This window comes from Chelonia mydas, chromosome 9, assembly GCF_015237465.2.
Source record: "Chelonia mydas isolate rCheMyd1 chromosome 9, rCheMyd1.pri.v2, whole genome shotgun sequence".
Classification (NCBI taxonomy): domain Eukaryota; kingdom Metazoa; phylum Chordata; order Testudines; family Cheloniidae; genus Chelonia; species Chelonia mydas.
Genome location: NC_057855.1, coordinates 33,137,820 through 33,152,756, shown reverse-complemented (window position 1 = coordinate 33,152,756; position 14,937 = coordinate 33,137,820). Strand labels below are relative to the sequence as shown.

General features: G+C 41.1%; 1 protein-coding gene across 1 annotated transcript in view; it reads right to left on the bottom strand.

Annotated features, from left to right (window-relative positions):
- DNER (delta/notch like EGF repeat containing) overlaps positions 1-14,937 on the bottom strand; it is a 269,335-nt gene that overhangs the window by 31,639 nt on the left and 222,759 nt on the right. Inside the window, exon 9 of the mRNA XM_007055038.4 lies at positions 2,586-2,708. Within this exon, the coding sequence (XP_007055100.3) occupies positions 2,586-2,708 (123 nt within the window). The remainder of the gene's footprint in view (positions 1-2,585; positions 2,709-14,937) is intronic.

Sequence of the window (14,937 nt, the reverse complement as noted above, 5' to 3'; positions counted from 1 at the left end):
TGGTGCACCTAAGTAATTGTTCTTATTGGAACAAGCAGGTTGGTCTGGCTTCTGATTGATACATGGCTAGATTTACCTCGCTGCACCTTCTCTGTGAGTGACTGCAGTGTGACCTAGAGGAATGAGTCCCCTAGACGGCGGAGGGGGGGAATCAAATGAGTACAAAACAAATCTGGTCTATTTCTTGTTTTGATCCACTCCATCTATCTTTTACATCTTTGGCTGGCAGCAGACGGTGCAGAAGGACTGCAAGCCATCCACATCTCATGGCTGCTCGGCAGAAGACGATGCAGTAGGACTGCTAGCCATCCTCATCTCTTGCCTGCCTGACAGAAGATGGTACAATAGGACTGCTAGCAATCCGTATCGCCTGCCTGCTCACCATAAGATGGTTCAATAGGACTGACTGCAGGACTAAAGAGAATGACCTGGTCAAGTCACTCCAAATTTAGTCCCTGCACCCATGTCTGCCCAGGTGCTCCTGGCCGACGTGGCCAGGAGCACCTCGGACATGACGATGACGGCTACCAGTCGTACTGTACCGTCTGCTGCCACAAGGCAATGGGTTGATGCTGCTGTGTAGCAATGCAGTACCACGTCTGCCAGCACCCAGGAGACATACGGTGATGATTACCTGAGCGGGCTCCATGCTTGCCGTGGTATGGCGTCTGCACAGGTAACTCAGGAAAAAAGGCGCGAAACAATTGTCTGCCCTTGCTTTCACGGAGGGAGGGAGGGAGGGAAGGGGGGACTGATGATATGTACCCAGAACCACCCGCGACAATGTTTTAGCTCCATCAGGCATTGGGATCTCAACCCAGAATTCCAATGGGCAGCGGAGAATGCAGGAACTGTGGGATAGCTACCCACAGTGCAACACTCCGGAAGTCGACTCTAGCCACGGTACTGTGGAAGCACTCCGCCGAGTTAATGCACTTAATGCACTTAGAGCATTTTCTGTGGGGACACACACACTCGAATATATAAAACCGATTTCTAAAAAACCGACTTCTATAAATTTGACCTAATTTCGTAGTGTAGACATACCCTTAGACTCCAAATCAGACAAAGGTCTCCAAAATTTACAAACAAAGCATTCAATGTTGCCTGACAATTCTCTCTTGCACCCAAGAAAGATCTCCCTAGAAATTAATGAGCAAATATTTTTAGTGTCCATCTTATGGGCCCAGTTGTGCAAACCCTTATGCATTTGAATAATTCGACTCTCGTGAGTAGTCCTATTAAAATAAATGAGTCTGATTCTCTACTGCTCTGCACTTTGTAGAGTCACGTACATCAGTGCAAAGTAGGTGTAGGTAATAGTAATGTTCTATACCCACTTTACAGTGGTGTAGGTGACTACACAAAGTGCAAGGCAATGGAAAATCAGGCCTAATGGAACTACTCAAAGTAGAAGGCACAAGGCCTTATAAAAAGTGTTTACAGGATTGAGCCTCATGCTGGCATTTCAATCAAATGCAAAAAATTAACTTCCTATAATTTTAGGGGTTAAAACTTTGGAGTTTTTTGTTTTTTTGGCTAGATACACGTGTTGAATTGACAGTTTAACATTAAGTCTAAGCCAATGCACTCTCAAAAAGACCACTGTTTCCATTGTAACTGAAAAGCTGATGGTTAATTCCTCATCCTTGGCCACTGAAATGATGCATTCTTCATCTAGTGCCAAAGAACAGAGCACACACCAATATGAAATATATACTTAGCCTCAAGCAGCAGCTGACTGAGCTTCAGTCAAAAGAGAGAAGGATTTTTTGTTAGTTTGTTTGAGGACATGTTTAATGTTCCTTAAACCACTGCTCTCTCTCTCTCTCTGTGTAAAAACAAATATATATATGGTTTACCCTTTTTTACTGAAAACTAAATAAATCTATTCTTAAAATATTCTGGATGAACAAAACGTAAACAATTTTTTCTTTCTTTATTTTACAAAATACTTAGGAAATGTTATATGAAAGCAGAATCTGTTGAATCAGATATGACAGTGATTTTAGTGAACACGGAGGAGTGTTTATTGAATTATCATTACTTCTGAATTTTATGATTTGCGAATAAACTTCCAGATAACTGGTTACATTTGTATTTTTTCACCGCAGAGAGTTTTAAATATAGGTTTTTGTTCCTGTGTTTTTAACTAATTACACTAGAGAAAATCCAACAGAAATCTGGGAAGTCCTCCAGGTAACGGTTCCCAGCAATAACTGATTACAAACTATATCCAACAGCCTCTTAAAAAAACTATCACTTTAACTCACGTCTTTAAAGGGAACAGAATAAACTAGTACGCTTACAAAGTAACAACCTGAACAAGCAAATCCTTACTCAAGTTAATTTTGTTCATATGAGTAATGCCATTGACTTCAGTGGATCTACTTATGTAAATAAGAATTAATCACTTGAGTAACGGGACGGGATCAGGACCTACTTTAAATTAATTTTCCTACCTTATGCAGTGGCGTACCACAACTTACCTCCTCACTTCTTAATTTTGTTATCCAGAAAAGAAGCATTTAAAAACATGTGGAGTACGCTATACTTACACAACAAGAGGCAAAAACATATTTTACCTTCGTATTCAGCAAGGCATACACATTCATAGCTATTGACAAGGTCTCTGCAGGTGGCAGCATTCTGGCAGGGTGCAGAAAGGCATTCATTATATTCCTCTTCACAATAAAGCCCATGGTAACCTAAAGCACATGCGGGAGAAAATGGAATAAACTATGAAATGTTTCCCGATAAAAGGTAACAATTTACCTATCTTGGATTGTGGGTAGATGGTCATTAATTGAAAGGTATTGTGCCTTTAAGGCTATCAGGCTATCTATTACACAAATAAAATGTATAAAAAAGGGTAGCGAGGCCGATAGCTAGAACTCTAAACATTTATTATATGGTGAACTACAACATTTCCCAGACTACAAAGACAGATGACCAAGACCATTATTGAGACTTTGAAGAAAATGTGTTTTATTGTAGCAGTGAAATAATCCAATAAGTACATAGTCACCAATTTTCATGATTAGCTTTGCCCTGCAGCAATTTCACTGGCTTGGAGTGATGATGATCATGTAATACTACAGTTAGCATTTATGCTGTGTCTTCTAATTCTTAACACTGTGCAAATTCAAAGTGCTCCACAAACATCTAACAATTCAATTTTCGCAGTACCCATGGGAGGTAGGCAAGTATTATAGCCTGATTCTGCCCATGGAGCAAATGGAAGCATAGAAAGGCTATGCAACTTGCTAGTGTCACAACAGGATGAGAAATCATGAGTTATGTAATCCACTTGACCATCCACTATTTTGCATGGTCTAGTGGATCATGCGGTCATCTGTCTTAATAGTAGTTAAAATGTCGTTTTCAACATACCGCATTAGGTCAAAGAAGCATTTTTTTCATATCAGATAATAAGATAAATAAGATCATTAGTGTAGTATGGGGATAGACTAGCCAGAATAAAGAGTTACAAGAGTTTTGCTTTATAAGACTGATTACAAAAGCATTATCACAGCTTCCTCCCTGACCACTATACTATATTTTCCTCTGGATCTATGCACATAATTCATAATATGATTTGTATACAAAGAACAGAAAAGTATATATTGTACCTTCTGTTTCTTGATTTTCCTGGCCAATTTACTACTGCAGTGGCTCTCAGCCTTTCCCGACTACCGTACCCCTTGCAGGAGTCTGGTTTGTCTTGTGTACCCTAAGTTTCACCTCACTTAAAAACTACTTGCTTACAAAATCAGACATACAAATTCAAAAGTGTCACCGCAGACTATTACTAGAAAATTGCTTCTTTTCTTATTGTTACCATATAATTATGACATAAATCAACTGGAATATAAATACTGTACTTACATTTCAGTGTACGGTATATAGAGCAATATAAACAAGTCACTGTCTGTATGAAATTTTAGTTTGTACTAACTGAGTTAGTGCTTTTTATGCAGCCTGTTGTACAACTAGGCAAATACCTAGATGAGTTGATCTACCCCCGGAAGACCTCTGCGTACCCCATGGGGTATGCGTACCCCTGGTTGAGAACAGGTGCACTACCATTTCCTATATTACTTATATAGAGCTACAAGAGTGTACAGTACTTTACACATAATTTTCTATTCAATACAAAGAAACTCTTTAAATTATTTTTAAAAATTGTTTAAATTTCTTCTTTTTTGTCCCAAGGTATTTATTCATTAGGGAAAAGTTCCCCCTTTCCTCTCTTCCTGCTATGTATTACAATCTGTATTTAAAATGCAGGGCCCTCCATCTTCAATATATTTTATTTATTAAACATATTTCTACTTTTCTCCTAGTTCAGTAGTCGCATCTAATTTTATAGCCAATTAAGACATATGCAAGATAGAACTGATATAGTCATTCTCCCATTGCTATTTATATTTAATAAGCAAAAAGAATTATTTAAATGCAGCGATAAGATGAAAATTTACATTTGTTCTCTCCCTATTAATCAAGCTTTAGGTCAGGAGAATTTAAATACCCCAAGTGTGTTTGACCTTTTACTGAATTGAAGTGATATTTTCTACAATGAAAAAAGCAACAGCTAATTTACTGAACTCAAGTTGTTTTCCTTTTAGTACTACATAATTATCTTGCTTTCTTACCTTTGGGGAAAAATATGGAGGGTAAATGATGGTGGTTTTTATTTTGTTCAAGAGATTATTCTGAAGACTTTTTGATTTCTTTGAAAGACAGAAAGAGTTCATTTTCTGTAACTGTGTCTCTCTTTCATAACATTTACAATTCCTTTTGGAAATTAAGTCAAGTTGTAGAATGAACATGTAGAATGAAAATACTTTGGTATTTTCTTACCACATGCATTAAACCACTTGCTGTGTTCTATGAAATGACTGATAAAATGAATGCTAAGGACTCAACTGTCGTTCCGCAACAAGCCCTGAGTAAGGAGCAATGCATGGTTGTGCTTCCCCAGGAAAGCAGACCAAAGACAATCTTGTGACCTTGCTCCAGGGAGGAAGTAATCTGCTCCATCATGATAGTTAGTGCTGATTACTTCCTCATCTGTACTGGCCAATGCATTCGGTTGGTATAGCCTTAGCTCCACCCGGTCCCTGCTCACTCACCTTTATGGGAGGGAGAATAGAGGCCTTGCAGAGACTGCTTTTGCCTCCTCCCCCACTCCCAGGGTGATGAAAATCCCCCCCTGTGCAGGTGATGAAGGAGACTTCTGCCCTCCTGCTCTCTTGTGCATGCGGGTAAAGTGGATCACACATGAGCCATAAAGGTTGTGATATTCTCAACACCACCAAAATTTAATGAACAGCCCTGAGCACCCAACTCTCCATTCTTTGACTGGGGTTTTTCCCTCAATAAAGAGTGAAGAATAGACTTTGAGTCTATGATAATGCTACTCTTTTTAGCCCATGTTCTCAAATACTGCAGGACACTATATTCTTATTATGTACATCCACTATCATAAGGTTTTATTAGTATTTATTAAGCACTGAATGGTCTCAACACTGTACAAGACACGAGTGCAAAAAGTTCCTGTTCTGTAACAATATAAACAAAATTATTTTAGAAATTTGTTTGGCGCTTTGGTCTATCTTTCCTACTGTCTTGCTGTTCAGCTGGCTGTGAAGAGTGTTTTCAGAACAAATTCAAAAACCTTGGCAATTAGAAATTTTGGCATTTCATTTTAATTTTGAAGTATTTGTTCAGATTTGGAAACAAAAATAGCCTGGTGAAATTTCACCAGTTTTGAGTGGAAATTGGCTCATTCACTCAGACCTGATCAAATTTCAAATGCTCTTGAAATTTTATTCTGATGAAGACCAATTTTTACATAAAACATGTAATTACACATGTTTTGAAATTAAAATAATTGTTTCACAAAAGGCATGTAGAGTTGCATGGAAAAGCCATATGCCACAGTACTTAATACTACATATTATAAACACATCTTTTCTCCACAACCACTCTAATTTCAAATGTATTGCCTCTCTGAGATATCACAGCATCTTTTCCACTGAGCTCTAATGTGTAACTGGAATACAACACTATGAAAACTGTTTTGTAAATTATAATACAGTACTGGGTGTCACAGGCTCAGGAACTAGCGGTGCAGGGGGTGTTGCAGTACCCCCAGGTTGTATGTGGGGCCGCTGACCCTGCACCCAGGCCTCCATTCCCCAGCCCAGGGCTTGTGTCCCAGCTGCCGGCACTGCTCCCCAGCCTCTGGCCCCATGCCTGGGGCTCCGATCCTGGGGCCCCGCGCCCATGCCTCCACTCCCCAGCCCTGTGCCTGGAGCTCGGGTCCTGACCACTGGCCCTGCGCCCTGGCCTCTGGCTCTGTGCCTGGGGCTGGCACCCAGGCTCTGCTTTTGGGGCGCTGGCCCCACTCCTCACCCACTGGCCCCATGCCCGAGGACCGGTGCCCGGCACCCCCACTCCCAGGGCCCCAGCCGATGGCCCCGCAGCCAGGGCTCTGTTACTAGCTCTGTGCCCGCCCTGACCCCTGTCCGGGACCTACTAGCAGCCTTTGCCTCCTGACCCCTGTCTGGGTCCCCCCATCCTGGAGACACGGCACTGCTCCCAGCCCCAGCTGCAGGGGGAGGGCGGACGGGGTAAGGGGCTGGCTTTCACCGCCACTGCTGGGTGTTAAAGCAGTGACTGTATACTTTAAAAAGTCTTGAATCACTTGTTCATTACATATATTTATAAAAATGATGATTAAAGAAATAACTGGAAAAAAGGTCTCAAATATCAGTGTGTATGTAACAGTTCATAATGTGTGGGCTCTCCACTGTATTTTACATTTTATCAGAGAGTCTTTAGTTTGTTGTGAAAACAGTACTGCATTGCAGGAGTGTTGTTTCTTTTTCCCCCCACAAAGAAGAAAGTGCAAAAGGCGCAAGATTCTGATCTCAATTAATTGGTCTCAATTTAGAGCAACCAATCTTCTGGTCCAAGATTTTGCCAACTCAAGGATAATTTAAAAAAAAAAAGAAGTATATTGAGATACTACAGAGCAAGCTTCCTTTTCCACCGTTACATCTTGTGGTTGCCTGAGACTGAGTGCAGTGCTTTCAAGTGCTATCCTGTGCATGCAGTAATCTCCCAAGTAAATCATTTAGGCAATCAGACTGTTACCTTATTATGAATTTTTTGAGACTCCTGTTTTCCGTACATTTCAGCCCTTTAAGACTGAAGAATTAACGATTTCCTCTGTGTATATTATTCTCAACCATGTCAGCTAACTTGTGATACATTGTATTGTTTAGATAGTAACATCTTTAGCCAATACCTATATCACAGAAATGGCTGGTATCTAGCAGATTTTAAAAATGGTACACGGGACATACTTATGCTAAATATACATGTACTCAGACATTTTAAGCATACATATTTTCAAGTGTTTGTAATTACGTTTTTCTTGGAAGAAATATTCTGAATTGCATGATTAAACAATTGACTTCTGAAAATCAGTATTCACCTCCTTTTCATTAAAATATGACAGGTCACTTGCTGTTCTGAACTACAGTAAATGGTGGATTGTCTGCAACTTGAAGTACTTAAATCAAGACTTATGTAACTCAGCCAGATGTTATGGGCCTATTACATGATCAGGTGAGTGAGGTTCAACAGAACAGACAAGATGATCATGATGGACCCTTCTGGCTTTAAAGTCTATGAGTTTATGTCGTCAAATACCACATACAACATGGAAAAGATGCCTTTTTTGCCCACTAGAGGGTGGATTGTGCCTATGCACTCTATATGAATGGTCAGAGGGAAGGCATACAGTGTTTTCATCCTGTTACCAAAAGCCTGATTCTAGTTGCATTGCAGAGAAGAGTAAAACTCTGCAATGGGATCAGGCCATTGCTACTGCAGGGAAAGGTGATATTTTCATTTTCCTCCCATGAAACTAGGATGCATCATACAATTCTTAGCAACTCATCCTGTTTTGTGTTATTGTTCTTTAATATGCTCTGAATGCATTAAGGATGCTTATACTGTTTCTACATGTATGTATCCTCTGAAATCTATATACATCACTTTTATCTTTGCAGTCAAAGAGATGAAATGAATACATTGACCCAAGAGGAATCGTCTGTTGATAACTTCATCTGTCTCTGGCCTATTAAAATTCTGCTGATTTTGTGTCAGAATCAATTAAAAAAACTGATTTCATCTTTGCGCTTGTACAGTGCACAGCTTATTCTATGTGTGACCAGAGAAAAACAATGAATAATATCTGCATTATCCAGCAACTCTAACTGCTGGGTTATCAGTGCAATGTTCTTCAGTGCGGTCTCTGCTGACAAACACCGTCAGCGACACAGTTTATGTTTTATAGGCAAAACGGGCAACTGAACCTATAGCTCTATTTTGCCCAGGTGAAGGCAGAACTTGAACATGCATTCAACAGCCACATCTTACATGGGCAGGCAGGGCATAATGATGTGTATGTGCCCCTACTCCTGCTTAGATGTGTCCTCTTTTCCACACTCCTTTCCCCTCACCCATCCAGGAGATGGTTGAAAAATGGGAAAAATATTCCGGAAAAATCTGTCCCTGATTTTCATTTTTAAAAAATTTGAAATTCATTATTTTCTAACCAGCTTTACCCAAACCCTTACACCTCTTTTTCCCTACTGGCTGTCCCCTTTCCTCTGCCATCCTCCTCACAAAGACAGATACCTACCTCTTTCTTTCCCCAGGATGCCCAAATCCTCCTTTCTCCTTCTCAAACACCCTCTTCCTTCCAAAGTCACTCACAGCCCTTCCCACACATTTGCATTCGCTGAGTCTCACATGCACATCAAGGTCTCTCTCACACATACCATCTCCCCTTCACAAACCTCCTAGGCTCTCTCACACAGACTTCCCTGGGGGCTCGTACCCCACCCACTCTAACCTGATCCATAAATGGTGAGGAGTCCAGGCAAAGTGCCTAGAAGAGGCTGGGATCATTGACCCTTACATAATTCATAAACATCTCTGCCCCATGTATTTTGCAGCATGGCCTGCAGGCAGCTCCTTTCCTAGGTGAGCTGCCTCTGTAGACAACCATTCTCAGAAGGGCTATGGGAGTCAGACTGGGGAGGGTATAGACATAGCAGCTCTCACCATCCTCTTCTCAATTTCTGCACTCACAGGCCAATGAAAGGCAGGGGGAGAAGAAGCTCTCCCTCCCCCTCAGAGGCTAATGAGGGACAAGGGGAAAAACTCTTGAAGCTTCTCTTAGGCTCCAGTTCCTCTGCAACCACACCTTTCCTCCCTCCCTCCCCTGACTTAATGACCCCAAGCACTTCGAGACTTCAGCACAACAGCCACACCTCTGTGTGCTGGCCTAAGGGGGTACAGTACAATAAACTCTGCTTTTCTTGGCATAGTGCCCTTTCATATAAACTTCATCCTAAAAGACTTCCCAGAATTACATGTACAATAGGAGCTGCAGAGGGAATAAGAGGTATAGCTGAGGAAGACAAGACGTGTGGCGTGGTCTGATAAGCTCAGAAATTAAACAGTGATTCAATAAAACAGAGAGATACAGGGAAGCTGCTCCAGATGAGAAAGGCAGGCTCACCAACACTGGCCAGATTGTGCAAAGCAGGCTGCAAAAAGGGCTGTGAGATAGCTGGCAGTTGGAATTACCCTGCAGCCATCACTGCCAAGGTCTTGAGACTGGTCTGCCCCCAGAGAGAGGGGAGAGAGAAGAACAGAAAAGAACTGCTGCAACTACAGGAAATGTTGCAGCTGCCCATTCTGAAGCACTGAGACCAGCCTATCCCCAGCTACAAACCTGCAGGAAGGAAAGGCAAAGAGTAGAAGAGAAACACCCCTGGCTATTATCTATGAAGTTGCTGCCCCGTGGTTCACTTTTCTCTTACTCTTTTTAAAAAAATGTTCTAATGATGATATAATTTACATATTTTGGTGACGGAGATGTATATCTGAATGTGTGTGAGCATCTTATATCCATGTCTGTGCATGTGGGATTATAGTGTGTGTGCTACCTGGTCACATTATTTTTATGTATTATCCAGGGGTGAAATCCTGGCGCTACTAAGCTCAAAACCAAAACTCCCATTGACTTTAACAGGGCCAGGATTTCACACTAGCACTTTGGCAACCCATCTTGGAGCTGATACTTAGTTTCCCCTAATATCTATATACATTATTTTCCAACTGGATTTCAAACGCCAAATCCTTATAATTCATATAATGTCTCCAAAGTAGAGACAAGAACAAGAATGGAGGTTCCTTAAATAAATTATTGGTAGAAACTCCCATTGCACGTAGAAGATTGACAGACTACATCAGGACATCATCCATGGTAGTACAACCCTCCCTGCAATCCCATCTTGCTGTTGCTGCTCTAAAAGCTGTTCAAGTAGCAGATAAGATTTCTACAACTCTCGAGCCAACTTATGTCAAAGTTTCATTGGAAAGGTACTTTCAGCCATTCATGGTTTACAAATCAAAAAGTTTTAATTCTTTTGCATTCAAAATAGACACTGCTACCCAATAAGATAATTCAGTTTGAAAGTAGGATGTAAAAGATTGGAAAAGGTCATTACAAATTGGAAAAAAAAATAGCTTTGAAATGAAGGGCCTGATCCAATGTTCTATGAAGTCAACAGAAAGGCTCCATTTGATTTCAGTAGACTGAATCAGGCCACAGATGAGCAGAGCACCAAAACGTTCATAAGAGTTTTAATCAAGGATAATTCTTTAACGTGTAGTAAGCTTAACACCTTGAGAAAGTTCAGCTGGACTGTATTTTTTCAGTATCTCTACGAGACACATTAATGGCTACTCATACTTCACTGGTAAACTCTCTGAAAGATTTTAATTCTCCCCTTTATGTTGCAATGATTTTTAGACCCTGATCCTGCAAGTAGAGCCACATGGAGCCCCACTGACACCAGTGAGGCTTCACATGGATGCCTGGATTTGACCCTTTGATTCCAATTGTAGAACGTGGAGCTGAACGGGTAATGGAGTTTCTAAGCCTACTAATAAATTAGCTTTTTTCTCTTGTACTGTGATTATTGCAATTTCATCCCCTTTTGATAGAGAGCATATAACTCAGGTAGTGTGTGTGTGTATGGTTTTGGGGGGGGGAGAGAGACAGAAATATTTCATTTAATAGGAAAATTCTTATAGTCAAAGGCACTTCAACGGCTATTCAAGCTGGATGATAAAAATTGTTTTTGGTCAGGGTTGAACTTGCAGCCTTGGTTTTGTCCACTTCAGTCCTGTTCCCAGCAAAGCTAAGGGTGTACAAAAGTCAAAAACAATACATTTTCTTTGTCAATAATGGCAGGAAAGATTTTCTGATAACTCAGATTAGAAAGGCTTTGTGTAAGTCATTTGGAGACTCGTTCTGATGCTCAACTTTCTGATTTATCACAGTTTCAATGGGCATGAATGCAGTTTAGTGTTTGTCTGTTAAGCCTGATGTAACTAAAAATAACATTAGTGCTTCCTGAAATATAGTCACCAATCTTGCAATTGGATCCATGCAGGCAAGTCTATGGAGCTCCTACAGGGTACATATACTAAAGTTCTATTTATATATAACTTAGAAATTGGGGATAAATATGTATCGATATTTTACCTCCGAGATGAGAAAAATATTCTACAAAGCATCAAGCTGCTTTTAAAAATTAATTTACAATTTTAGGTCTTAATCTAATTTATTTAAAAAAATCCTCTCTTATAATAAAAATTCTACTATAACAAGCCATTAGATCAGTGGTTTTCAAACTTTTTGAGCTGAGCCCCCCCTTTGAGTTACAATTATTGGTTGTGCTCCCCCAATCCAAACAAAAAGAGGTGAGTCAGGGGGTGGAGGGGGTGCTCCCTCCCTGAGCTCCATTGCACTGGGCTGAAGCCTGAGCTGCCTGGCATTGTCACTCGCTGCCTCCACCCCACCCCCGAACATACCTCCATGCCCTAGGAGGAGCACCCCATAGTTTGAAAACCTCTGCATTAGATAATGTAAACTATCCCTATCTGTCCCAGTCTTGCAATAATAATGACAGCCAGCATTAAAAACGCCATCAATATTAAACGCTGGTTTGAGAGTGCTCTTCAGATTGTGCAGCTACGTAAGTGTCATAGCTATCATTTGTCACTCTTCCATGCTGCACACTGGCCAGAAAAGATGGAAACCAAGCTTCCTACAAGGCAAAGACATTTCACAGTCTTTGGGCTAAATGAAGCAGTTTAAAATTCCTCTCATGTGTAATTTCTGAGGCAGAAGTAACAGAGATGAAAACCCAGCTAACAGCATATGCCTAATGGTGAAAAGAGAGGGCATAAAGGAAGGACAGCATCGAAGTTGCAGATGAGAGCAAAACTCTGTGGTTCTTTTGTCTCTGTAATTAAGATGTGATAATCCCTCCTAAGTACGTCAAAACCAGAATTGTTCCTGAGATCAAATGTAAGAAAATGAAGTAGAACTTATGGACTCGGAAGTTCTGAAAATGAGATTAAGTTTCAGATAAGCTACATAACATACGGAAATAGGTACACAGGTTATGGCTATGAATGTATGCATGCATATAGGAGTAGAATATTGTAATTGTAACTATGCTGCAACTACAGCATCATCTCATAGTAGGGTTGCCAACATTGTATTTTAAAAATAAAGGACTGTTTTCTTAGCACCCCTGGCCCACCCCTCCTACAGATATTATCATTATTAGTATTAATAATAATAAGCAGTACTCACCTACATTCACTCAGCAATTCCCAATCTTCTTGTGCAGAGATGAAAAAATAAGGGACTGTTGACAACCCTACCTCACACGAGTAGGGGGGAAGCAATCAAGCAGGGAAGGGCACCTCCCAGGTAAGCTGTTAACAGGAAACCAACTCCCAGCCCCTAACCTTGCACAACCCAGGGAAAGACAATGATGGACCATTCAAGTTAATGAAAAAACACTGCAGCTGAAAAGAAAACCCGAGTCTTGGAAAATTAAGAAAGGGGAGAGTTTGCCCCACTCCGTGTAACCATGAATTATCATCGTCCGAGAGAAAGGGGAAAAAATGAAAACCCTGTTAAAAGGGAAGGGGGTTTGAGGGTAAGAATTTCAATAAATTGAGAGCCAGTATCTAAGCGGGGTGCTGTCTGTGAAACACTGGATCCCCTCTAGGACAGAGAGCATGCTAGGAAACTGTTCAGAGGCAATAGGTCACTTGTGATGGAAAAGGGAATTTAGCTATCATAGAAGTGCAAAGCCTGAGATGGCATCTTTATGTTTATTTTCTGTGTCACTGCTCTGTGTTTGCTCTCCCTTACTATTTCACCTTTGAATCTCTGATTTTTCTATTAAACAATCTTTTTGTTTATTTTTACCCCAAGCAGGTCTCTGCTGTGCAAACTGTGTGGTGTGTGTGCGCCAAAGTGAACTGATAACTGGCAGCAGGTTTCACTCCTTTTGGGAGTGACAGACCAGAGGGGAAAAGTCCAAGCGTCTGGTAGTTAAGAACTCGGGGAGAAGGAGATGGGGGGACTCAGGACTGAAAGGGGTTTCTGAGGATGCTCTGCAACAGTAACTAGGGTAGTGGATGCCAGAGTTGAGACCTCTATGTCTGCAGGCTGGCTACTGGTATCAGAGCTCTGAGCCATAGCAGTATAGCAATAAGGCACACCAAGTTACAAAGCAGGGGTTACAGAACTCTTTACTAGCCTGGGTAATCCTTGAAAAGTCACAGTATCTGAGACACATTATGTGTATCCAACTGTATCTATAAGAGGAATATTCCTATATGAAATAATGGGCTGTGAGCCTGGAGACCATAGGTTTGTCCTCCTCTACCTGGCTTAAATACATAGCACTTGACTGAGACAGTGTAAGAGATCACTCCTGTTTCATTCTACACTAACCACTGCTTACTGGAGGACAGCGTGCCTCAGGGCAATGCTAGTGAGCTACTGAGCCTTTCGCCCGTATGTCACCGGTCTGCATATAGCCACCTCTGTAGGGGATTACCAGGTGTTTCCATCTAATGGATGTTTGGTGGCCCTTATATGAGAGGAGTTTGGAAAGTCTCAGTTCCAGCTCCCATATAAGAAGCTCATGATCATGCTTTGCACAGAATGGCAAACTCAGAGAGGCCAAGGACTGTGGGGGCCTGGGAGGCTGAACTAGCCCTTCTATCCCTATAGTAAGTCTCCTCAGATCAAGACTGAAGCATGCTGGCAAGGCACGGCCTCTTGGAAGTCTGCCCTGCTGCTGCCCTGTAGATAAGCAGGGGATTAAATTCGCTAGGGCTGTCAATCTTATCCCTTTCATCAACACCAAATCCACTTAAGTTTTTAAACCTGAAGTTTATGGCCGTATGCAAACCAGCTCCTTAAACACTTTGCATAAAATATCACACATGGAGCTACAAAAAACACCCGAGCTACTGACTTCCATCTGAAAGACCTGTACTTAATTTCTGGGTCTGGACTACTACTTCCATGGGTCCAGTCTGGCAAAACTTTGCCCATGTGAGTACTGTTTAAATAAAAATAGGTTTCCACAACATAAAAGAGCTGCGGAATGAGAAACAAAAAGCCCACAAATAGATTTATACAGCTAGTCTCAAAAGTAGTGATTTTTTCATTTATTTCTCCACAGAGACTTCAAACCCCCTAGAGTGCAGGGGTTTGGGTTAATCTGACATGTTTGCCCATGGATCATGCACAGGTAGAATGTGGCACTTAGCATTGCAGTTTGTAACCCTAAAGTATATTTGTTTCCTAACAGTAGCTGAAAGATAACCTCCCAGAGCATACATACTACTGACATTTTAATACCTACATCTTTAGTTCTGACATGCATCAGGAACTACTGAAAGATCAAAAGGTTTATTGAAGCATTGACACCCTTTGATCACAATGAACCACTCTCCTTT